General features: G+C 44.1%; 1 protein-coding gene across 3 annotated transcripts in view; it reads right to left on the bottom strand.

Annotated features, from left to right (window-relative positions):
* Window positions 1-781: 781 nt before the first annotated feature.
* Wt1 (WT1 transcription factor) overlaps window positions 782-26845 on the bottom strand; it is a 49627-nt gene continuing 23563 nt past the window's right edge. For all 3 annotated transcript variants that reach the window (XM_045157787.1, XM_045157788.1, XM_045157789.1), the window contains 5 exons: window positions 11486-11582; window positions 8602-8752; window positions 5129-5218; window positions 4444-4536; window positions 782-2145 (listed from right to left, as the gene is read on the bottom strand). In XM_045157787.1, the coding sequence (XP_045013722.1) occupies window positions 2024-2145; window positions 4444-4536; window positions 5129-5218; window positions 8602-8752; window positions 11486-11582 (553 nt within the window). In that variant the 3' untranslated portion in view covers window positions 782-2023. The remainder of the gene's footprint in view (window positions 2146-4443; window positions 4537-5128; window positions 5219-8601; window positions 8753-11485; window positions 11583-26845) is intronic.

The following is a 26845-nucleotide window of genomic DNA, read 5'->3' as shown; positions in this document are numbered from 1 at the left end:
AATTGAGAACCATACACCAGAATCATCCCGAGTCTGTAGTTTGTGGATAGCACTGCTCTTACTTTCACGCTCAGCTGCCCTGCGAAGCCCAAGCAGTTTTCCACCTGCTGAGCTGCTTCGCAGCCATGCTTGTAAATGCAGCTATACTATGTGTTTGGTTTGGCTTTTGCCCTCCTCATCCCAGGGATGTTATCTGTGAACTATAAAACACTAGCTGTGGAGCTGGGGAGATGGCTTAGTGGTTAAGGTGTTTGCCTGTGAAGCCTCAGGACCCAGGTTCAATCCCCCAGTGCCCACATAAGCCAGATGCACAAGGTGACGTATGCATCTGGAATTGGTTTGCAGTGACCAGAGGCCTTGGTATGTCCATTCCTCTCTCTCTCTCTCTCTCTCCTTCTAATAAATAAAATATTAAAAAGTATAAGCAACAACACTAGCTATCACTCTCCTCTGTTGGTCTAGATGTGATGCCATGACAAACTGATTAAAATAAACCCTAAGTCACAGCACCCATCATAGCATGGGCAAAGCCATTGGCATAAGCACAATCTCTTCATGACTCAGGGAAGGTGATACATTGTGATTTCAAGGACAAGTCACACGTGAAGCCTGGCAAAGTGATCAGGACCTGGCAAGGCTTACTAGTAGCCATCCATGCCATTGGCCTCCTATTACCTGTTTAAAAGAGTCTTGGCTGGTCTCAGGATTTGAACATGATGGAACCTTGCACTTTTTTTTTAATAGACTTTAATTGAGATCAAAGTGAAAAATGCAGGTTACATTTATAGTGTTATTAATACACTGTAAGATCAACACCCAAACAGTGAGGCATCTAATATTTATACATTTTCTAATTTTAGTTGTCAAAGAGCAAGTCGTTATCAGATATATAATATATATATTTACACAATAAATTCAAGCAACAGTAAATAATAAACTCCTTCCCTTAAAAACAATGTGTGCATACGCACACACGCACACAAATACATACACACACACATACACCCCACACACACACTTTTAAACGATGGATTTTCCCACAATGGTACATCTCATTTTTTTTCACATATGTTTGTAGACCCAAAGACACTTAAGTTACTCAAGAACAGTCTTACTTATCAGTGAAGATCCTGGACCAGCCCCTATTTTCTTTTAAAGTCACTTTAATTTTTACAACATGAAGCCACATAGCCAGTGCGATCTGTACATTCTAAGGACACCCCAAATGATGAAAATGAACTCCACTTCCTTTGTGTGAGGAGATAAGTACATCTCTAAAGAGGCCCCTGATTATAACTCAGAAAAAGTCAAAAAACATAGAAACATCTCAGATCTTCACAGAGTTTCTTAAGAGCATTGTGTTAATGTTAACGCTGAGCAGTAAGATTCTTTAAGATTTCTATACAGAGGTACTGGTTAGTTCCAATTCTTGTTTTCAGTTGCTTAAAATGCATGAGCTTTAAAAGTCGCCTAGTAGAACTACATCCTGCCTTCCAGGTCAGCGGCCGCCTAACCTCTGACATGCTGGATGAAACTCACCCCCAGTGCCTTGCTTTCTGATTTATTTCTTTGCTTGGTGCTGTTAGTAAATGGAAACCATGACAAAGTTTACATTAGCAGACACATACACATGCCCGGACTATAAATATTCCATGATGGAAAATACTACAATCACTCCATTCCTAGTGAAAATGGGCATAAAAGGAGAAAGGGCGGGGGTGGGGGACGACGTGATCAACAATGACTCTTCTTACAGTGGGAAAGCCAGACCAAACAGCAATACGCTTTCAACTAACCAGACGCTGTTAGCCGCTTCTCCAGGCCTGTGAGTCAACAAAAACTGGGCAGAGCACAGACCAGCTCCTCCGGTAGGATCCAGTCATACAGGTATCTTGTCTTGGAAGTTGGATGAAGATCCACGGCCACATCCTTTGTAGGTGAACGAGGAATTTCAAAATCGGATTTGAAAGAAGTTCACACACCGTCCTGCCTGGGACACAGACCTGTCCCTGGGTTGGACACCTCAAAGTGCCAGCTGGAGTTTGGTCATGTTTCTCTGGTGCATATTGTGATGGCGGACTAATTCGTCTGACCGGGCAAACTTTTTCTGACAACTGGGCCACCGACAGCTGAAGGGCTTTTCACCTGTTGGCACAATGGCTAGTCAGAGACACTTGCAGCAGAGTCACTGGGCACAGGTTCAACTATCAAAGGCCCATACTGAATCACAAGACACCCACCCCAGACTCCAGTAGTTCTTTCCCTAAGCTAACCAGCTGTCTTTTCACAGGCAACCTGGGATTGGCAGCACCTCTGAGGGCTTTAAGAATGGAAATATTATATGAGTTAATAAAACTACTCTTAAGACTTGGGGATATGGAAGAGAAGGAGTGAGTCTAGTTCATGGAAATCCCTGGGCAATTCATAAGTTGAGGGGGGTTGAAAACATTGCCTTCATCTCAACTGTCAGGACATGTGGGAGTATGGCCTGCCACTGTCTATGTGGGGGCCTGAGCTGCAAGGGCCTCTGGATCAGGACCCTGAATATTGATTGATCACTGTCCAGCAGTACAACCGTGACTGAAGCTTACCCAACTCTCTATGTAGATATTTTTAAGGAAATCATGGATGCCCATTTGCATCTATCTGCTTCTCTTTACCCAGAGCATGATCTCTGTCATATGGAAGATTCTAATTAAGGCATGGATCTGCCAAATAGTCAAGGCTATGCCATCTGAGGGGCATTCTCATTACGTACAATAAGTAGCTCTTAGTTAATACTTAATATATGCCATTCTTGTTCTGCACTGAGCAACATTATATACATATATATATATATATATACATGTATATATATATATATATATATACATGTATATATATATATATATATATATATACATGTATATATATATACATACACACACACACACACACACACTGCCTCATGTATTCTTCACAATGGCCCCACAAGGAAATGTAGTCCCCACTCTCCAGGTGAGGCGGGACATCTGGTGAGGACGGACTCTGGTTAAGACTCAAATCCAGGCTTGTCTCATTCCAATGCCTGTGCTCACTACTACATCACACTCTCTAGCTTTCCTGAGAGAAGCACCATAGGAGTCAGGCTCTCTGGCACCTGGAGGGGATGCCCAGGGTATTACACATCTCACTGAGAAATATTCCCAGAGGTGTGGTACTGAGGCCAGACTGGGAGGAGATCAAGCACCACATCAGTCTGCTGGTAACACAGGTCACTTTGAACATACGCAGGGGGTGAAGTCGGTGGGGACAACTCTTTCCGCATACTGTGAGCTTAAAGGCATGATGTCAAAAGCACTCAAGGAAGGGGGAAAGACCCCCATCCCACCAACAACAGGAGCACAGATTCCTTGACTGTGTCTTAAAGTAGCCTGTTTGGGCTGAGGACATGGGAGGTTGTTTCCCTAGGAGCTTACAAGGTCATGCATTTCTTCACCTCCTACTCACTGTCCCTCTGCTAGTCCCGATCTGGCTCCTCTTCCCCCACCCCACCTCACACATCCTAACCCTTTCTGCTGCGGGTCCTCTGAGTGGCACTCAACGAAGCTGACTTTGGCTTTCTTCCTGCTTGCCTGACCTCCCTGGATGGACGGCTGCATGAGCTCATGCTCTTCCTCCAACAGAGACAGAGACAGAGGCTGACGGGGGCTGGGAATGGTCACAGCTTAGTTTGCTACTCATTGGTTTTGTAATCAGCCTCCTCAGCTGGGAAAATAGGGATAAGAGTGTCTGCCCTACTCCTCTCACAAGGATGCTATGAAAACAAAACAAAACAAACAAACAAACAAAAACCCCGCTAAGCAAGGGTCCTGCTTCCCCAGGTAGAACATGAGCCGTAAAGGTGGTGCTACTTTCATTATGACTCACACCAGCCTGTAGACAGCAAAGTCTTTCAGCAGCCAAGTAGATATGTAAACGCCCCATCCTTCTTTCTACTAGTATGCCTGTGTCGGTCAGGCAGAAACCAAGACTGCTCTTGGGACATTAACTTTAGAGTAAGAAGTACACTCTCCAAACAGAGTTATGAAATATGGGCTCTCGGGAGAATAGAATCGCTTCTGCCGTTCCTGTAAGGTTGATTACCCTATCAAACAGAGTGACAAAAGTGTGATACAATAAATTGGACACCTTCGGGACCCAGCTTATCTTCTCATGTTCATTCTGGACACTCTGCACATTCCTATCACATCCCTCTCCTGCTCACTCTGTCCCCCATTTATCCTTTGCAAAATGTAATTTTGTCATTTAGAGATAGTCATGCATTGTTCTTTCTCTAAACTGACCCTAAATCCTAGAACTTTTACATGAGTCCTTTCTAACCTCTCTCATCACAAACAACTTTATTCACAACAGTAGCTTTAAAAAATAATGAAAAATAAATGTGAAGAAAAGTTTACGCACTTGTTTTACCTGTATGAGTCCTGGTGTGGGTCTTCAGGTGGTCGGACCGGGAGAACTTTCGCTGACAAGTTTTACACTGGAATGGTTTCACACCTAGATGGACAGAGAAGTTCTAGCCTCGGTCCTAACAGCGGGGGGCACGGTGAGGCCCACAAGGCCAGCCTCTCTCTGGCAGTGGTGGTGGAGCCTGGCACATCCCATCACACACCTGCAGCGTCTGTGTCTGCCTGGCTCTTAGCTTCCCTGGTCCCCCTGGACCCAGCAGAAAGTACCTGACTCTGCATGGGAACCTCCAGGGCCTGTTTCTGACTTCAGAGCAACCATTCTGAGCCACAGACTCCTAGTTTCTCACCAGCAGACAAGTCTCAGCTGCACTGGACACTGGAAGGAAGGGAACTGCAGCACAAACTGATTTCTGTTCGCCACTCTCCTCATTCCTGACCTAACCTCAGTTTATCTCAAGCCCACTGCTGTGGGGTCTCACACTGTGGTTCACAGGAGAAATGTGAGTTGTGTTTTCTTCTTTCCTTTCTCTCTCTCTCTCTTTAAGGAAAGACTCCAGAGAAAGAGGAAAACTATCAACAGCTGGGTAGCTACTCATCCATGTTGAACAAAGAGCACAGTCACAAAATCACCCCTAACCCAAGGGAATGTGACTGCTGGTGAGATAAACAAACCCACAAACCTGTGTGCCTCCTTTGGTGCCTTTTGAGCTGGTCTGAACGAGAAAACCTTCTCTCACAGTCCTTGAAGTCACACTGGTATGGTTTCTCACCTTGGGGAAGACATACTGCATTTGAGTACAATACTGGAGATATGATTTCATTAAAGGCAACCTTCCCCGAGGTGGGTGAAGCAATGCCAAAATGCCCACAGCACTTCACGGAAGCTCGCTGTGGGAATGCTATGCACTTCTCAGGCAATAAAAAGCCCACTTGTACACAGGCCCATGGACAGAGGGACAGAGGAACAAGGATGCTCTGCCACTTACAATGCTGCTGGGTGAAGCACAGTGTCCTCAATGTGAAATGTCAATAATAAGACAACTCTGAAGGATTTATGAACAGATTAGACCAGACCATCCATGTAAAGGGTACAGGCTGGTGCATAGTATAGAAGCAGTGTTCAAAAATTATTGGCAGGGAATAGTCAGACAAGTCAAATCCTAAGAAGTTTTAACTCCTAGGCTGAGTCTGAGGCAGAATTCTGAGACAGATACGCCTTGAGACTGGCCTCATGAAGTAAGTGTTCTGTGTTTTATAGCTTGAAAATTTGATGTTCTCTGCTACTGACTTTTTGTTCCTGAGTCGAGCATAAATGACTCCACAGTTGTGAGATGCCCCAATTAAACCAGGAGCTGAAGTATCCAGAAAGACTGTGGTGTCCCTTTATCAGAGATCAGTCAGCAGTAGGGTTGTGCAATCCCACCCCAGAAAGGAGAGTCACACCCCATCTTCTACAGAGAAAGTTCAGCCCAGCACTGGAAACCGAGCTCCTGGAGTACACAGAGCCTCTGCAGCCTAACCCACCTCTGTGCCACGGCATTCTGGAACGGAAAGCAAGCTAGCCTGAGGTCAGGAGGGCAGTCCCCCAGTTAGTTACCTTTCCTGCCTCAGCTCCTCTTGCTCCCTCGTGCTGCCGCCATAGCTGACTATCATTCCTTCCCTGTCACCTTCATGCTTATGCTGCGTTCCTACCTAGCAGAGTTGACCATGCACACACCCTTCACGAATGCCTCTTCCTCTGCCATGCTATGTGATGGTTTGAATGTGAAATGTTCCCCATAGGAACATGTGTTTGGACACTTGGTCCCCAGCTCATGACACTGTTTTGGGAGGTTGTGGAACCTTCAGGAGGTATGGCCTAGCTAGAAGAATTGGGCCACAGGGGCAAAATGGTGTGGATCTTGAGGTTTATATAGCTTCACCCACTTCTGGCCCCAGTCTCCTTCAACTTCTTGGTACTGGAACTGGTGGACAAGCAGTCTCGTGCTCCTGCCGCCACAGCTGCAAGCCACTCCCACCACCATGCCTGGCCTGTTGTAATGGATCAAATCATGCGCCAAAAGAAATCCTTCCTCCCTTAACTTGCTTGGAAGAGGAAAGTAACAATCGCAGCTTGCTTGGGAACTTCATGGCCAAGTAGAAACCCCTTCCTCCTCTCATCACAAAATTGATTCCAGAACATCTAATGTGAAAAGCCATTATATCAGTCTGCTTTGTTTCAGGGGTAGAAAGTCCCCACCTGTGGAAAGCAGGGGCAGGAGACTTCTCTCAGATATTTATACCCAGCCCTGGGCCCTCTGCCTTAGCTGTCAACTTTGAGGAGACAGTGCCCCCATTTAAGGAAATTTCTCATCCCTGCTATTGAGCTTCTGCTCAGCCTTTACTTCCCCTGCCTGCCCTGACCAGTCTTTGATGGTTAGCCCAAGCCCTTTCTGCTCCCAGAAACCTCCCTTTCCTCTAGCTCGAATTCTTTCCCTTCCAAAGCTGCAGCTGCCCCTGATTGAGTTGATGACTATGTGCTTTCCCATTCCCTTCGCATCAGTGTCTATCCCAGCTCCTAGATGGACGATATGCTCTTTGAGAAGTGTTTTTTGACTTGGAATTTAAAAGCAAGAGCTTGAGTCCTGCTTCCATTAACCCCCCTCCTTGATTGCTGTTTTCTATGTATCAAATAAAATAATAGATGTAGGCAGCCTAGCACAGAAAAAAAATACGTGTCAGTCTGTACTGCTCTTAGAAAAATATTCTACTCCTTCAAGAATGTTTGTTAAATACCAACCTGTCTGCTCTGTCTTACACAAAGAGGAGCAGAATCTAGCAGGCCTGGGGACCCTGGTTACCTGGTTTTCTGCCTTTACTCTATACAGCCATATAACCCTCCCTGAGTTCTAAGTGCCTGTTTCCCAGTAAAACTTCATACAACCATCTTGCCTTCAGTACATCCCTTGCATTTTTTTTCCAAATAGAATTTTTCTTTATTAGTTTCTTTATACCATTGACATATCCTTTTAATATGATCCCACTTGGGGACATAAGTAAAAATGGTGCTGTCATTTTAGCTTTGAAGCCTGTGGTCCCCTGAGCACATGTTTGAGCTGATGACAGAATTGTAGTTTCTAGAACCAATGTGTGAGCAAGCTCCCGTGATGTAAAGAGATATGAATGCAGCTTAGTTCCTTCTCCAGCTTCCCAGCACCAGTCAGTAGTAACAATATGACAATAGTTACAGCCTAAAGCTGTCCATCAGTTGTGCAAAGACCTGGAACAGCTCTGTGCAAAGCTGAGCTTCCACTGTAGGAGGCTCTTGGGCACACTCCCAACCCACACCCACAGGACAAGAGCAAGCACTGATGTTCACATTTGGCATGGCCAAAAATGACACAAGGCAATGCCCTCTGTTCCAGATACAGACTCCTTGACCTGGAAACAATCTTGTTTTCCTTGGCGTATCATCAAAAATAATAATAATCATCTCTTTGTTTCTTAAAGATTGATAACAAAAGTTAAACTGTAGGCATTTTCTATTCCTAGGTAGTTGGTTATTACTAACCCAGTTAGTTCCTCTTTGGACCTATCTTTCAAAGTTTTATTATGACTTTGCCCATCAATCTCTCAGAGTCATCTAACTGTCCTGTCTGTCTCATGCTTTTCCTTCCCCTCTAGAAATGCTAAGAGTCCTGTAGTAGTAATATTACCATTTACTAAGCCCTGAAAATTCAGGGTCCTATGGTAGGTGCTTTCTAGCTATTTCTTTAATACAGTTTGATTTAATTTAACTTAGGCAAATCCATTAGACAACATAGGCATTATCATCTTCATTTTCCCCATAGGGATGTTGAGTAACTTGCTTAAGTCCTCACCAATTGGTGGCAAAGCCAGCATTCAAACACACATCACTTTGATTCTATGACATTTGCTTCCCACCACTCAGTTCTGTCCTTCCTGAAGACAGTTTACCAACTTCTTTAATAAAGGAAGGGCAATCGGGATGCAAACAGCTTTGTAGCTTTTTTTTCTGTACCTCTGGCTGATCTGTGAAAACAGTGCCCACTTTCCATCCCAGAAGTCACCTGTGTCCTTAGCAGTGTGAAAGCCCAGAGTAGGAGTGAGCTCTTGATCACACTTGGTCAAGGCTGGGCAGGAACACACTTACCAGTGTGCTTCCGGCTATGCATCTGTAAATGGGACAGCTTAAAATATCTCTTATTACAGCCCGGGTAAGCACACATGAAGGGGCGCTTCTCACTGGTCTCAGATGCCGACCGAACAAGAGTTGGGGCTACCCCAGGCACACGCCGCACATCCTGCAAACAAAGTTCAAGAAGAACAGATGCTTTAATCCACATGTGAACATTCATGAGAAACTGAACACTGAAATATACTCAAAGAAGTCATGGTGGTACAAATGAGATCTAAAACAATTCCCCTCTCCCCCCTAGTTGCCTGTGGCAGACATCACTAATGGATGATAGATGAAGGTTCCTTATGATGCAGTGTTCTAACACTGATCCACCAGAACTGGGAAGTGAAATTAAGCCTCTCTGAGATCCCTGACACAGAGCCACTAGAGGAGAGACAGTGCCTGGAGGAGCTCCCCATCCATCCTGTCTCTTAGAATCTCCCCTTGAGATAGTGAGGACTACAATTCTATAGTCCCAGATTCTATCTGTTCCTTCCAAACTGAAGACATGATCACATGCCCATGAGCCCAATCTGCAAGCAGATGAGGAAAGTTTTACTAGAAAAAAACATGAGCTATTAAATAAGCTCCTATGTGATCAGAACTTCTACGTGTAACTAAATCACAAAGCTGCTCCTGGATTAGGGGGTTCTGTCTGTGAGGATCTGAACCCACCAAAAGAACATGGTGTGGCCAGAGCATCCTTCAACAGTGACACCCATAAACCCTGGACTCCATCTGCCTTCTGTGCACTTTACATGCCCTTTCCAAGGTTCCAATTGGTGCCCATTATTGGGTGGCAATCATAAGCTCTCCTTCATGCCCTGAGGCTCAGTGAGGATCAGTACCCAAGAGACCACTGACACCATGACCTAGCATGCATCTATGGTTGGGTGACATTCTTCGCACACTCCCCGCCCACCTTCCAATCTCACACTGTAGTGCTGCAGTGACATACTTTATATTGACAGGTCATGGTGTATGCCACCATTTCTCCCTGGGTATTTGGTAGCATGAGAATAAATGGCAGGCCAGTGGCATGATGTTCTAGAAGAACAAGGATAGGTCATGATACACCTCCTCTCAGGGGTGGAGTTTACTAGAAGCCATGACAGTGGGTCTGACAAATGGCCTTGGTGGGAAAGAAGCAAAAGAACCTATTTTTACCTCATTCCATTCATCTTAGATACCATATGGGAATGGGACCTAGAAGCTAGTTGTCAGTGTTGGACAAAGCCCTGGGGATGGATACTGATGGAGACACTGATGACTCTTTCTCAACCTCCATTAGATCTCCACAGTTCTGTGACCTGGGCCTATACCCCTCACCATGTATTTCAAACTCCTTGCCCGCCTATCACACAGTAACCTGGCCCTCACACAACTTATTTCCAGGGTGCTGACTATTCCAGTGAGAGCACCTAGATGCTTCTCTTGTTCACTGATTCATGCTTGTGAGTCACAAGTGGGAGTCCTTGGTAACTGTGGTTCTGTCTCCCCAAAACAGGCTCTATGGAGGTGGCCTTCCCCTGAGTGTGCTGCATTCTCTGAGACCTCCTTCACTCTCCCTGGAGACTTCTCCATCCTTTGAACTGTGACTAGGTCTGTTTCCCTAAAGAAGCAGTATAATTGAAAACCCAGGCTCTGGAGGTCTCAGCCTCACCACTTCTCAGCTATGTGACCTCGGATAAAATCACCTTTCCTCCCTGGACTTTGTTTTACCCAACTATAAAGTGGAGATAATAGTGCCTAACTCATAAGTATGCACTAAAAATTATATGAGGGAATAAAGGCCATGTGTAAACATATAGGAACCATACTGTTAACTGAAAGGAGTCAGTCTAAAAATGCTACATGTAGTAGATGGCATTCTGAGCAAAGAGCAGTGGTTGCTGGGAGAGGGAGTGGTGGGAAGGGGTGATGGATAGATGGTGTAGAGAACGCTTTTAAGGTGGCAAACTTACACACGGTGATACCACAAAGATAGAGACTTGACATTCTGCATTTATTAACACCCACAGAACGCAATGAAGAAAGTAAACTGGAACTTAAACTATGGACTTTAGTTAACAAGAATCTAGCAACATTGGCTCATCAATTGCAGCAAGTGGGAAAATTGTGAAGATGGGGCAGAAAGGCAGGATATAGGAACTCAGTACATTCTGTGTAATTTTTTTCAAATTGTTCATTTTTATTTACTTATTTGAGAGTGACACAGAGAGAATGGATGCGCCAGGGCCTCCAGCCACTGCAAACGAACTCCAGACGTGTGTGCCCCCTTGTGCATCTGGCTAACGTGGGTCCTGGGGAATGGGGCCTCAAACCAGGGTCCTTAGGCTTCACAGGCAAGCGCATAACCACTATGCCATCATTCCAGGCCCCTTTCTGTGTAATTTTTATGTAAACCTGGAGCTCACATAAAGCCCATTTATTGAAGTCCACTCTTAGCACACACAAAAAATAACTATCCATAGGTGGTACTGCTGCTGTTACTGCCATTACCAATGCTTGGTAAGACAGTCTACCTTTGGGCGCAATGCAGATCATATCTTCTTAGAAGGTGAGGATCCAGGTGATTTATCTAAGTGCAATTGACTCTAATTCAAGAACTCTGCAGCCAGTCTGGAGAAGCAGAGTTTACAGTAAAGGATGGGCCTCTGGGGGCATCTTAGTTGGAGTCAGGCAAGAGGTCACATCCTTGGGAGAGGAGGAAGCTCTTTACTAACCCCATGAAAGAGGAGGATCTCCCTGACAGCAAAGATTTGCCAGGGCTACCTGGCCCTTTGGGAAGGAGCAGTGTGTTTGAGCAGGGGGAGATGCAAGGAAGGAGGCTTTGAATCGGGGATCCCATACTTACCTGAATGCCTCGGAAGACGCCATGGGTGTGGATTCTGTACTGGGCACCACACAGGATGGGGGTAGTGTGGTTCTCACTCTCGTACCCTGTGCCATGGCTATAAACACACAAGAGAAGACAAGGCTTAGACTGGTCCATAACCTCCTTTTGGAAGTGCTCATCCTATCGCCAGGAGGTGCCAAGATTTTTATAGCCCACAGGACAAAAACAGCTGGGGTTTTTGCCTCCTTTCACGGGGCTGCTCTGGAACCAGTGCTGTGCAAAAGCTGAATCCATTCAATCCCGGTGTAACCACCATTCAGCTGTCTTTCACTCTCAGATTCCTGTAGGCACACTGCCTGTACTACGCTCAGACAAACCAGGAAAAGCCACAGAGGCAGGCTCTCAACCCAGGCAAGTTGTTAACCATCTGAGCAGTGGCTGACAGCACGAGCATCTCAGGAATGAACAGAATGCCTTGAGTTTCCCACGAAATGCCCTGGAGTTTTGTCGGCACCTCATGACTCAGTTTTTACCAGATAGCACCAACAAAGTGATGACACTTCCACGAAGAGACGTCACATCCCCAGAAGTGGGAGTCATACAACTGTGGCCCCACTCAAACTAAAAATCAGTTTTCCACATCAACTCAACTTGGTAGCCATCCATAGGCACTGGATAATCTCCCTCCAGTATCGGACGAATGTGTCCCCTAGGCTGTGCCCAGGCTAACAGGAGCCTAAAAGGAAGGACTGGTGGATGTAAAGATTAGAAAGAACAACTTAGGGCTGGGGAGATGCCTAAGTGAGCAGTGTGACTGTCTCACAAGCATGAAGACCTGCGTTCATGCCTAGAACACATGTAAAATGCCAGGAGTAGTGGTTAGGTAGGCGGCAACAGGAGGATTCCTGGAGCTCACAGGCCAGCTGGTCTCATCCAATTGGTGAGTGAGCTCCAGGCCCATGAGAGAGCCTGTCTCAAAAAGAAGTAGACAGTGTACCTGAGGATGACAGAGATTGTCCTCGGGACATGCACCAGCACACGCGCATCAACACACATATGAAAAACGCATACATACACCATGAATGTGTGCAAAAAAGGAAAGAACAGCTTGAAAGGTGTGGATGATCTGCTGTCAAATCCTCTCTCCTTCAGACACGATGCTGGCATCTGTCCTGCACTGGTTTTATCTCCAATCCAGCCTGGGTAAGTACCCTCCCCCACACTGGCAGCACATTAGATTCGCTGAGAGTCATTGTGGGGATGATGACAAGACAGCTTGCATGAACCAGCCCAGCAAAAGGATAACAGCTGCTTTGGGAAATGCCTGGAAACTCCTCAAATTAGATCTAAAGATACTGTATTGCCCAAAAATTCCTGGTCATATTCCCAAGAAATGAAAACAAAGATGTCCGCCAATAAAATAAAATAACAACTTGTAGACACTGTTCACTAGTAACATTATTTATTCATAAAAGTCAGAAGCTAAAACCAACCCAAATATTGAACTGACAAGTGAAAAAATAAAATGCATTATAATCATACAATGGAATCATTCCCCCCCACCAAAAGGACAAAAACCTCACAGTAAGTGGAAGAAGACAGTCACAAAGGACCATATATTGCATAAGTCAATTTATATGAAATTTCCAGAGTAAGCAAATTTATAAATGTCCTAAAAGTGTCGGAATGTCAAACAAGTCTAGGACTGTATTAAAAACCACTTCAGTCTGCACTCTAAATGTAAAATCAATAAAGCTGCTTCAAATGTTTTTATAGCAAGCCAGGCATGATGTGAAATACCTGCAATTCTAGTACCTGAGAGACAGAAGCAAAGGGATCAGGAGTTTAAGGCCAGTCTGGGCTACATGAAACACTTTCTCAAAAATAATAATTATAATTTTGTATCAGCACTTTTAAAAAGCCTGTAAGTAAAATTAACTGACTATGGGAGCCGGAATTCTCTGTTCTCTACCTCTGCTATTCTAGCAGTTTGGAGGTGTGTAGATATAGACAGGTGACCTGGTGGGTCAGTCTACTGTCTCTGATGTGTGTGGGGAAGGCCTGAGGCTGACTCACCCCTCACTCCCCAGGGGAGAGAATTCCTGGAAGGGAGAAATGTCTGCCAAGACAAGTGCAGTGTCCCCACAGCCTGGGGCCACGGCAGCTGGGGGGGCTTCACATGTAGTTCTGGCCCCAGGCGTTTTACAGAGATGTGTCTGTCTGCTTTATATAGTTTGGAGATGGGTCACCTCTACCTTATCTCTACATCCCATTTCAAGTGATTTTTGACATATCTAGGTAGGGGGAAGGGGCCTCCAAAATTAAAAGCAGTTCAAGAAGAAGAAGAGAAACGCCAGACAGCATTTGTCTTTTTCTTTGTTCTTTTTATGCATGTATGGGTGAGCGGGTGCATATGCATGTGTGCATATATGCATGTAGTGTTCAGAGCACAACCTCAAGGATTTCTCTTCTCAGACACCATGCACTTTTTAAAAAAATATTTTATTTATTTATTTGAGAGAAAGAGGGGGAGAAAATAGGGCACACCAGGATCTCTATCCATTGCTAACAAACTCCAGACACCTGCGCCACCTTGTACATCTGGCTTACGTGGGTACTAGGGAACTGAACCTGGGTCCTTAGGCTTCACAGGCAAATGCCTTAACTGCTAAGCCATTTCTCCAGCCCACCATATGCTTTTCCAGGCAGGGTCTCTCAATGGCCTGGAGTTTGCCAAATAGACCAGACTAGCTGGCCAGTGAGTCCCAGGGATCCACTGGTCTCTACTTCCCCAACGCTAGGATTACAAACGTGTACCACCACACTCAGCTTTTTATCGCGGATTCTGGGTATTGGACTCAGGTCCTGTCTCATGCATGTATAGCAAACACTTTACTCACTGAGCCATCTCCCCAGCCCTCAGCCCTTGCCTTTCTGACCCTCAGAATGTGCTTGCCAGGAAAGCAAGGCCCTGACTGCCTCGGACCATCATGTTCCATAGACAGTGTGGGAGAAAGACAGTGGGTGCCATGGCTATAAGGTAGCAGAGTGGGCACAGTCCAAATCAGAATGGAGCTGGAAGCCCTGTGTCTCAAAGGCCACGCAGTTGCTGTGGTATGGGCCCACCTGTTGTACGGAGCCAAAATACATTTTCTAGAGCAGGAGTAGAAATTTGAATGATTCTCAAAGTCTGCCATGCAAGGGAATGAATTAAAGACATATCATGATAGCTGTTCTCTAGGTTCCTGGAGGGTCAGGGTGAGGGTGGGGAGCATAGAAAACAGATTTTCATCAAGATGCTTGTCCATGGACAAGAAGTGTTGTGTCACTTGAGGGAGCAACATTGATCCTCACAGCTTGACACAAGCCAGCAAACAAAAGAAGCCACCAGCAACAAGACTATACCTGCCAGCCCTATCACCAGGTCTGTGAATAAGAGAAATAACTGACCCCTGCCTATTGATTCTTGCATCCTCATAAGACAAACACCCATGCCATTCCACACTGAGGAAAGCCAATAAAGCAGTAATGCTTCCCAGTGTGTTTCTAGACCACCAAGCACAGCACATGGCCATTTAATTAGTAACATCTCTCTCTAAGCAAGGTAAGGAAACAAGCTGTGGTCTTGGAACAACTAAGAGGTAGAAAGCACCTCTGAAGGTGTTCTGTGTCTGCCCCATTCAAAGCAGGAATTGCTTTTAAATCATGCCTAATAGTTGGACCATGTGACTGGTAACAAGTTTTCAAGGCAGTCCATTTCAGTTAGGGGCAGTTTTCGTTGTTAGGAAAGGCCTTCCCAAACCAAGCTGAAATCTCCCCCTCATTCCTGCCTTCTGGTGAACCACAGAATGAGTCACAATCATATTGTGTTACAGCCACCTCTGTGCACATCTTCTGCTCATGTATATGTCCTCTCTGCATGCTGTAACCTTAGGAACCGCAGTAGGCATGGAGCTCATAAACCTTCCCGGGGATGGACTGAGTCTAATTCCTCCTCCACATCACATCCCTTCAAGGGCTAGAAGATAGTCCTGTAGACGACAGAGCTGTGTTCTCTAGACTATGACAAGGTGAACAGGTATCTTGATTCCTTTACCATGTCATTATTCTCTTCCCAATCCTTTTCATTTTGTTAAGTCTTTACAGTGACTAAAATAAGGATAAATCACAGTAGTGCAACACTGTGTTTCTGTCGGGGTAGGAAGAGAGCAAGCATCATGAATACATCCCAAAGCCTGTAGAATGAGGATGGTAGCATAAGTGCCTGAGACTGGAGAGGACTCCTGAGCACAGTCCATTCAAACCTTCCTAAAGGGCTATGCTGGTCAAGCTCAGTACTGTGCTCTGGCCCCCAGCCAGTGCTCATGCCTTAGGCACTTGCTTGAGCTTCTGGGCTCTGGGTGAGCACGGGACTAGTTTTAGCCTGTCTAAGAGCAAATAACTCCTCTGTACTCCAGTCACAGAACCCTTCCTCAGCTGAAGAAAATGTCGACCTCCTGCCTCGCCATGCCTGCTCCTGGTGTGAACAGAGACAGGTACCCATATGTACCAACTTAAAGGCATGACTGTTGTAGGATGGAATTCACACTACAAACTTATTTTTCAAGTTCCTTCTGATTTCTTTCAGTGAGTCATTTCCAATGGATGAAATTCTTGTAACTCTGGATTTAGCTTCCAATAGATTTGATTGCATCCTCACTTCACGTCATCTTTCCATTTGAAAAGTGCCACCCTGAGTTTTCATTCAAAGATGCTCTTTTAGCTGATGATGGCACCTATTATAGTATGTATCAAATATTTTCCAGGACATTCAGGAAGTGATAGCAAGATTCTAGAAGGTTTCTCTATGAGGCAATCTGAGATAGACCATCACAGAGAAGTCAGTCATGTGACAGAGCAGAAGTCATCATCAGTGGTTGACCCGAGACAGGAAGGTGATGGGAACCATTGAGACAGTGCTAATGTTAATGCTGAAGCCAAGTTTCATACAAAAGAACCATCATAAATATATCTAGTGACTCTGCTATGGATGAACCAATCACAGTGAGGGTAGGCACCTAGATCTGTAAACCATAGAGCCTGCCAAGAATGGCAGAGAGCTTACAGCCAGGTGGAAAACAAGGCCAAAGATACACATTACAAATAAGAGAATACAGATCCCTGGATAGTTATGGGATGGAAAAAAAAATCCTAATAAGCCAGAGCCAGAGGGTAATATCACTCATGGAGCTGAAACCAGAAGAAAGTTCTAGAACAACCCGGAGATAGAAGATGTTATTATTTATTCCCAGGGCCATCTAAGTAGAAGTCCAAACATTCTCCAGGGTAGAAATGTATGTGATGGCTTCATTTACCTTTTGGTACGGGTAACGAGAAGGAAATAGAAGGAAGCTGGCATTATGCACAGCAGGGCACGTGAGTCCAGCCTGAGTATGCCTGGACTTTCAAGGTGAGGAATGGGTACTTATAAAAATGTTTGTGTTTTGTTGTCTATGAAACTTCATTTGGCGAGAGAAGACATTTGATTCATCTGAATGACAGGGGAATGGGGCCTGATGACTCACGAGACCATGACAGGAGATCATGGGATTTAAAGTAAGGTGTGACTGGACATCTGTAGCCCCAGGTACAAAGCTGGTGGGCCTGGTACGGGTAGGTGAGGATGTGGGAGAGGAGGCTCAGGGTGAAGTAACTGTCTCTCCCAGCCTGAACAGAAGTCGTCCTGCTAGAATCCACCCAGGGTGACAGACACTCTGGACATTGCCTTGGGTTTTATTGTTCAACTAGCCACCAGTCTTCCACTTAGTCCCTAATTCCTTCTTCTCCACAGAACACCAAAAATAACTATCCAAACCTCTTTGTAATGAGGATTCACCATATTAATTACCTTCTACTCGAGACTGGTAATCCTACCACAGAAGGAAGTCAACGGGCATATGTCTTTGTGACTAACAAGCACTGGTTCCTCGTGGACTATTTCTCTTCCCTGCTTACTCGGAAGGGTCTGACTTAGCTCTCCCAAGAACTTATGCTAAGCTCACTGATCTGCAGTTTCCACAATCCACTGGGAATTCTATTTTCCTTACTTGAATTCTAAGACATTTACCTGTTTCAACTTTTCTGTCACCTCTCTTACTCGTCGTGAATTTCCAGAGTATCAGCTAAGTGAGAAAATTATTTTAGGGCAGAAAATTAATTTGGTTCTTTTTTTTTTTTCAAGACAGGGTCTCACTCTAGCCCAGGCTAACCTAGAATTCACTGTGTAGTCTCAAGGTGGCCTCAAACTCTCGGCGATCCTCCTACCTCTGCCTCCCTGAGTGCTAGGATTAAAGGCATGCACCACCATGTCTGGCAAATTTGGTTCTTTTTTGTTTGTTTGATTTTGCTTACATCAGAGCCACAAACTCAAACATCCCTAACAGGGTCCAAGTCCTGAGGAATTGCACAGCACTGGGCTGACAGAGAGAGCCACGCCAGCCACGTCACGCATGACACAGGACCAGCTACTACTATTGTCACATGAACCCAGCATTGGCACATATCATTCTTCAAGAAAAGTCATAAATCTGGACTTTGCTATGATCACCTGACTTACATTAAAGTATGTAAAAGTATGTCTAGTCTAAAACCACCAATTTTCAACTTCTATCTTCAAGGCTAAGCAGTGAAGTTTAAACTATCAACTGGAAAACTCCATCTTGAGTCTGCTGTGATCTCCTGTACGGTGATGACTCATTGAGAACTGGGCGTTTACCTCTTCTGAACCCGGAGCACTTGAATGGATGCTGTACTTGAACGGACCTCCAGAAGTTTTCACGTACAGCTTCGCTGGCCCATTTCTCAGTTGTGACAGAGTCTCTCACTAAACCTGGAGCTCACAGAGTCTGGCTAGACTAGCTAGCTAGCAAGCGCTGGGAATTCTCCTATCTCCACCTCCCAACCCCTACCACTGGGATTATAGCTGGCTTTTATATGGGTGCTAGGGCTCCAAACTCAGGTCCTCATGCTTGAAAGGCAAGTACTTTCCTGACTGAGCCAGAGCCCCAGACCCCATCACTTGTTTTCTCTGCAGCCAAGAGTGAGGCAGCTAGTCATGTCAGCATGATAGTCGTTATTTGTAAAATGACGCTACTAACCACTATTTGATTTTGTTTCATGATCAAAGAAGTGAACTATGTAGGGAGCAAAAGTTAAACACAAAAAATTTCAGGAGGTCTGATTCTAAGCAATCAGTAGCCAACTCTCATAAAAGTTATTTGTTGTGGGCTGGAGAGGTTGCCCAGGGGTTAAAGCACTTGCCTGCAAAGCCTAACAACCTGGGTCAATTCCCCGGTACCCACATAAAGCCAGATACACAAAGTGGCACATGCATGTGGAGTTCATTTGCAGTGGCTAGAGGCCCTGCCACACCTATATACATGTGCTCCCCCCCTCCTTGAAAATAAGTAAGTAAATAAAATGTTTTAAATATATATATTTGTGTCTTGTGTATAAGTCTCATGGTCAAGGTTAATAAAATTTGCACTTTTTATCCTTAGCACAATCCTAGGAATCATTAAGCTATATCACCTCAGGCCAGTGACTTAGCTTCCCTGGCCTCTGCTTCATGTAAAATGAAAATAACAGGACCCATCCTATCAGACTGCTGGAGGCTCACGTTAGGTCAGGGAAGTATTGCACAATATCTGGGAGACGGTATGTACCGAATCAACGTTCAGTGTTATTTATGTAGTTGCCATCCCCATTTTACAGCATAACATGCTGAGGTTTAAGGAGAAACAGAGTTACTTTCCCAAAGCCAGACAAGCTATAAGTGGCAGAGCTGAGGTCTGAGTCCAGCTAAGTGCTTCTCTGCTTCTTTGGGAGCAAGCTCTACTGGTCAGTTCTGATGGCACAAGCCCATCTTTATGGTTCAAGTCTATCACCATGAAACTTGAATGCTTCTCAGCTCTGTTCTCCAGGGGCAGAATGAAGTTAGACATGTTGACATTTTAAGAATGTGGTGAAGGGAAAGGACAAGGATAAGAGAATGGGTGCAATGAGGAGGGGTAAGTTCAATAAATTCCCCGCTCAGCACACTTCAGCTTGTGCTGTGAGGCACAATATTTATGTGGGTATAAAGCAAGCATAATACTGGCTGGTGGAAATGGCTTATATGTGATCCAAGCAGTTCAAACTGCATAATTCTTACAAAACAAAACAAAAGCAAATAAATAATATCTTCTTTCCTCCAAACTGGGAAAATAAACTAAACAGAAGCCATTATTAACAGAGCTCTCTCGTGACCTCTCTTCTGGCAGTGCTGTGGACAGTGGCATGGACTGTGTGTTCTCCTAAGCAGCTTTTGTAGGAATAAAATGTGTCCTGAGAAAATTCGCTTTTCCCACACAGCTTTAAAATGCATCAACATGTGTCCTTAGAAAGCTTGCAAAAGGAGAAAAATGTCCCTCATGTGATAGAAATTATGAGCCCTCTTTTTTTTTTTTTTGCTTAAAAATTGTGTACAGTGAGTTTGGTTCAAAAAAAATTGTAACATCTGAAGAGAAGCTTCTTTAGAAATGATTAATTTTGATATTGCACAGGCACAAGAAGATTAATAAAAAGGAATTGAGGTTTTACAGATGAGAAAAACCAGAGCTTCCCTGAAATCCCTTATCAACAGAAGAGGTTTAAAAAAAATAGAGAAAGTAAGAGAGTCTTTAGAAGGCAATTATCATTTAATATGAATATTCAAAAGGAAGAATTTCAGCCTGCGACTTCTCTCTCTCACTTCTAGTTATTGACCAGGTGGGCCCTGCCCCCTTCCAACACACCAGCCGCCATCATCACCTCGCCTCCTCACCTCTGCAGAGCTCATTCGATGGCCAGGAAGCACCTGAAGAGCCCAAGTTCAGGCACCAGAACATGGCTCCCCTCCCCTCCACTCCTGACACTCAAGGCTTACATGTCTGGCACGTACATGCATGGCTCCTTCTGGTGTTGACAATAAACTTCACTGCAAGCTTTGAGTCCCATCATCCCCCTCACCCCCATAGTGAGCAGTTTCTAAGGAAAAGGAATGAAGAAGCCATGTTAAGAATATGGATTTCCTTAAAGGTTAAGCCCAGGAGATGAGGCTGAACACAGGAGCCCACAGCTAGCTGAGCATCAAGCTCTAACTACTCAATTAGAGAATACAGAAGTGTAGGCCACGGAGACCCAAAGCAAGAAATTTGAAAGAAGTGGAGACTTGGGCTGGGAATATGGCTCAATGGATAAAGCACTGAGTACCTGAGTGTATTGCCAGAGTCTTCTGTAATCCCAGTGTACCTAAGGCAGGAAGAGAGGCAGAGACAGGAGAATGTCCCAGAAGCCACAAAGGAGAGAACAAGGTGGAAAGTGAGGACAGACCCGTAAATGGTCCTCTGGCCATCACACACACTCTGTGGCTCCTATGCATACCATGCACACATACACACTAAATAAATAGACAAATAATATTAAAAATATATATCAGAGACCTGACCAACCCCTGTCTAGACTAGTCTTCAAAGCATAATCCTTGGGTGTAAAGTTTTACTGAATGAAAATCCAACTTCCTTGTAGCCAGAGTAGCTTCAAAATTTACTTTATGTACACTTACAAAATCCTACTGAGGAAGTGGGGAGATACCTGAATATTACTTTCAGAGCTGGTGTCAACTGGGCACAGACATCTCAAAATCAACACAGATGCCATTTTACCCTTGGCCAGACGGTGTTCACCTGAGAGCAACAGTTAGGTAAAACCCACAATTCTGTACAAAGTGTCAGTAACAAAGCCATCTAACCACACTCCTCCCTCTGTGGAATTTTACAGCTTTTATAGTGGGACTCTAACCAATGTTAAGGATTGTTCTCTAGGCATATAAAGGAGAAAGCAAAGACATGAGCCTTCTTTTACTAATCTAAAAATAAAACTTTTTTACTTTTACTAAGGTAAAAATAAAGCCATCAAGTTAAACATGATTGAATTTACACATATGCATGCTTGCCTACACCCCATCCCACTACACACACACACACAGTGTCTGTTACCTGATAATTCACAAGCAGTTTCCTCAAAAAATAGCTAACAGAAAAGAATCTGCCATTTTTTTTTACTTGAACAATTTACCATCCTTCAGCTCACATTTTTTTTGTTTCAACTTAGACATTAAGAAAAATATGAGTTTTTACTTTAAAAATATTACTAAATTTTAGTCATTTTTACATTCAAAACCTACACTGCACCAGTGCTTAATAAATCTTTTTTCCCATGAAACTCAGACAACAGTCCCCTAGTACCCATTCTTCCCTCCTGGTCCATCCATGCCTCACAGATTCCAGGGCATCAGCTCCACACCACACATAGAGAGAAAGTGCTTTTAAAAACTCCCCATTGGGGCTGGAGAGATGGTTTAGTGGTTGAGCACTTGCCTGTAAAGCCTAAGGACCCTGGTTCAAGGCTCGATTCCCCAGGACCCACGTAAGCCAGATGCACAAGGTGGCGCATGCATCTGGAGTTTGTTTGCAGTGGCTAGAGGCCCTGGCGCACCCATTCTCTCTCTGTCTCTCTCTGCTTCTCTCTCTCTCTCTCTCTCTCTCTGTCTGTCACTCTCAAATAAAAAAAAAAATTTAAAAGGAAAACTCCCCATTGACTATCTCCCTTCCATGGCTGGGTAACAGAGTCCTCTGTTCCCTCTGGGAAATCTCATCCTTTGGTCACATTCTCTGGCTACAGTGGAAAATACATAACTAAGATCTTGCTAATCAGACCACTGCATTCTCCAGCCACAAGACACAATCCAGGCCAAGCAAAGACCACTCCCTGGGCCTTTTGCTTCAAGAGAACTGATAGAGAGCTATTCTCCTTGTTAAGCTATTTTTGCCACAATGGAGAAAGCCTGCCTGAGAACGCAACCAGGATAGAGGACAAAGACAGGTGACAATGGCATTGCCTGAGTCCCTGAATCCATACCAGGGTTTTAAAAATACAATACAATAATCAATGAAATCCCCGTACCCTTTGACTAACATCAATGACAACCAGCATTTTAAAAACAGATGGAATAAAGGCCCTGAGAAATATGTGTAACCTATTAGTAACATAAAAGTAATTGGATTTATTTTGTCAAAAATCATAACATGATACCCATAATGATTATTGGTGCCTTCAAATTATTTCCATTTGGAGGATGCCCAGTTATTCCATGTATGCTATTGTTGGTACATCCTTGGTTGTAGTCTTCATTTGAAAGTTTCCTTATAGTTACAGCTCATATGTCTCCACTTGCTGCACAGACTAGTCCTCAGCCACTGTTTAATAGGGAACACAGACTGAGTGGTTAATAGCCAGACATCTCGCTCATATAAATCAGCCTGGAGGAACCATCAAACTTTCCTCACCACTTGCAATGGTATATAAACCTCCCCAGCTAACCTCCTCATATTTCATACTTGCAGAGCTGAGACACTTGTACATCATTTCTTACAACAGTTTTGAAGGAACATGGGGGGGAAATCTACAATGTCTATGGGCTTCTAATGCTCAGGAGAACATTTTTAGATATGATGTTCCTTCCCAGGTCCACACACAGACATATATACTCACAGATCATGTTATCAAACCATCCAAGAAATATATGGATCCCCTCTTCTAGTAATGGGGTGCTAGTTAGTCAGAATACCTATTTCATCCAACTCGCTGGGTTCATATATGAGTCTTCATATTATCTGTTTTGACTTTATGGTCAGAAGTTGCTACTGTCTCCATCCCATCCCAAGAACAGTGTCCCTAATCCTTATGACAAAGTTGAACCCCTCATCTCATATGACAGAAAAGATGGATCAGGGTCTTTTCAGCCTAGTTCTTAGAGGTTCCAAAACAGTTTGGTTATGTGTTTTTTGGGTCTGAGCAAATGTATTCAGCATGCTCAATTATAGGGAAAATGTCCCTAAAATCCCAGGATCAGCAGACTTCTGAAAATTAAGAACGCTCCTGCTTCTGCAGTTAGTTGCATGGAGGCTTGTGAGTGTGGGGAACTCGTTCAAAACCATCACTTCCTCGGGCCTTCCTTCAGAATGACCTTGACTAGCACAACAAGAGGGCGGGGAATATAGCCCAGGGTTGAGGCTTGCCTGGCATACAGGAAGCCCTGGTTTCCATCTCCAGGACAGGAAAACAAAAAATAATCCAAGGTGAAGAAACAAAAGAAGTCTCACATAGTATAGTGACTCACGCTCACTATCAAAGGGTTTATAAGTGTTACTATAAAATTAGCTGGGTGTGGTGGCACATGCCTTTAATCCCAGCCCTTGGGAGGCTGATGTAGGAGGATTGCTGTGAGTTCGAGGCCAGCCTGTGACTATATAGTGCATTCCAGGTCAGCCTGGGCTAGAGTGAGACCTTGCCTCAAAAAAACCAAAACAAAACAAAAAACAAGTAGGGTGGGAAGATGGCTCCCCAGTTAAAGGCACTTGCTTACAAAGCCTGCCGTCCAAGATCAGTGCCCCAGCACCCACATAAAGCTGGATGCAAAGCTGGTGCATATGTCTGGCCTTCATTTACAACAGCAAGGAAACCTGGTATGGCCATATATGCATACATACTTTTTAAAAAAACACCTTAATTCCAGATGAACAGATGAACTACCTCCCAATAAGATGTTGGTCAGGGAAGCCCAAAGGGCCCTAAAACAGTGTTGGCTATTGGTATTGCTCTTGGTTGTCCACGAAAACTTAAACAGTAAGTCCCTACTGCTGAAGACAACTCATGCTTCAGCTGTACCTGAGCAAGAAGCTTCCTCCCTACAAGATAACTTCCTTCATAACCAGAAAATTCTATGTAAGCTGCTGAGACAGAAAAGTCATCAACAAGCCTATCCAGCTATAGACCCTATGTACTTCACAACCAACCTGCACAGCAAGATTTGTCCACTAATGGCAATAGTGGCAGGAGAGTTATGGGAATAACCAATTTCTCTCCAACTGGATGTGATGCTTGCTCCACAGGAGAGAAATCATGTCTGGTACTGTGAATCTGGCCAGAAGTCTGTGGCCCTAGGGGGGAACTCAACTGTGGTGGTTTGATTCAGGTGTCCTCCATAAATTTAGGTGCTCTGAATGCTAGGTTCCCAGTTGATGGAGATTTGGGAATTAACATCTCATACAGGCAGTGTATTTTGGAGGGCGGGCTTATGGGTATTATAGCCAGTGTCCCCTTGCCAGTGTTTGGCACACTCTCCTGTTGCTATTGTCTACCTTATGTTGGCCAAGCAGTGATGTCCACTCTCTGCTCATGTCATCATTTTCCCTGCCATCATGGAGCTTCTGCCTGGAGACTGTAAGCCAAAATAAACCTCTTTTTTCCCACAAGCTGCCCTTGGTTGTGTGGTTTCTACCAGCAATGCGAACCTGACTGCAATGCCAATATTGTGACTATGCTAATCAGGTAGCATGTCAAGCTGTCCCCTAAATATCTATGTTTTTTCCCACATATTGGTACTGCTTGCAGCCTCAAACACAAAGTTTCTCTGTGCAAGAAGTACAGATTAACACAGAGATGCACAGATAGCCAAGTTAGCAAGAATAAGCAACTAGTGTGTGTTCAGTCCCAAACATGACCTCCAAACTACACCTTCCAAGTCTTAGAGAACATTCCAGAAGAAGGGGTGGGCAGAAAGAATATCAGGAGAGGAGGATGGGAAGTGGGGCTGCAGAATGCTGTCTTCTGGATACAAGTTGGCTACACCCATGAGTTCATCAGAGGTGGCTTCCTACAATTGATTGAGCCTGTCAATATGTCACAGGTGAGGGAGGAACCCACAAGACCCCCATATCTCTCAGTATAGTTGAAACTGATGATTTCTGGGAGAAGGGAAGTAGGGGATAGCCACTGGATGATGGCCATTATCTAGTAAATAACCTCCCACCAATGACTATACAAGGGTCCCTAATTTAAATCACTGGGTCAAAAATAAACAAGGCATTGAACTAGAATAGGGATCAAATGAAAAGAAAAGTGCTTAAGTAGGAGAGAAGGGGGAAGAGGGAGGGCAATTGGGGGTGGGATCAAAATGTATTGTATGCATTTATGGAAGTGTCAAAAAATAAAATATTTTCAAAATTTAAAGTGTTTTCTAGGAGGAAAAAAAAAGGCTTTGACAGAACTAAAATACAAACCAAGGAAAATATTTATAGTAAATATGATAAGGAAAAGAATTCTTAAACAAAGAATATTTGTAAACCAGTATTGTTACTAGATGAACTATCCTGGTTTCTAGCTAAAGTCAGTCTGGCCTGTTGAGCTCCTACCTTGTCCCCTTGCATAGCTCCGTCATCTCCTCCCATCACCAATTTGATCTTTTTGATCATCCTCATAAGCAAACAAATGTGTAAATACTTCCTTTTAAGTATAAATCAATAAATTTAAAAAAAAAAAAAACTCTTTCCTGACTTCCTTTTCTCAGTCAGCTACAACTTCAATGCTCCCTTTTACAACAGAATCCCATGAAATACATGGTCTTTATATGATGTCTCCAATTTTTACTCCCATTATTTCCTCCACCCATTACTGGGTGCATGTAGGTCTCACCCACACTATGAACTGCATCCCAGGCCTCAGTCTCTTAAATCCATCTTTATTGGGCTCTTGACCCTTCCTGCTGATCCACCCAGAGATAGCTGTAGTTAATAGATAAATGTTTCTACCATTTTCTCTCTGCAGATACAATATACAGCAAAATGGCCCATATGGCTTTTGTTTATAATTTGTTTGTTTTTAATTATCTGGGTGGTGAGATGAGAGGTGATTTTTCTTCTTTACAATGTTTTGGTACTGTCTGATTTCTTTAATGATAAGTTTGTGTTACTTGTCTAATCAAAAGAGAAGCTGCTTACATTTCAGAAAAAGTAACTACCTTTCTTTTACAGAAAACTCCACCATGCTTTGTTTTTTAAATGAAGTGTTGAAAACAAAGCTAGAATAAATGAGCTTGTTCATTTTTAGAAGAAAAGTCATTTACTAAATTATGCAGTAGCCACTTGTTTATGAGAACTATTTGTGTAACTTTTTACTTTTTACTAACGTAGATGCTAAATCAAGGTTTTTCTAGCTGGAGGTTATCATCTTTTGGAGCAGATGACAGAGAGAAGAATAAATGGTAGGAGAGGGTTCCAGGGAGAGCAGGATGTGACATGAGAGATCCAAAGTACTTCATGGGTCAGGAAGATGCCCTTCCTTCACTTGATGTATGATGAACCCTCTCCCCGCTCTCCCACACATGCACATACATAGAAACATGCACACATATACACACACCCTTTATCAGCCAGTCAGATCCCTTATTAACCACGCTTCATCGCCACGTGCAGAGACCAC

This window comes from Jaculus jaculus, chromosome 8, assembly GCF_020740685.1.
Source record: "Jaculus jaculus isolate mJacJac1 chromosome 8, mJacJac1.mat.Y.cur, whole genome shotgun sequence".
Classification (NCBI taxonomy): domain Eukaryota; kingdom Metazoa; phylum Chordata; class Mammalia; order Rodentia; family Dipodidae; genus Jaculus; species Jaculus jaculus.
Note: the sequence above shows the minus strand (reverse complement) of the source record. Positions and strands in the feature narration are given on the sequence as shown.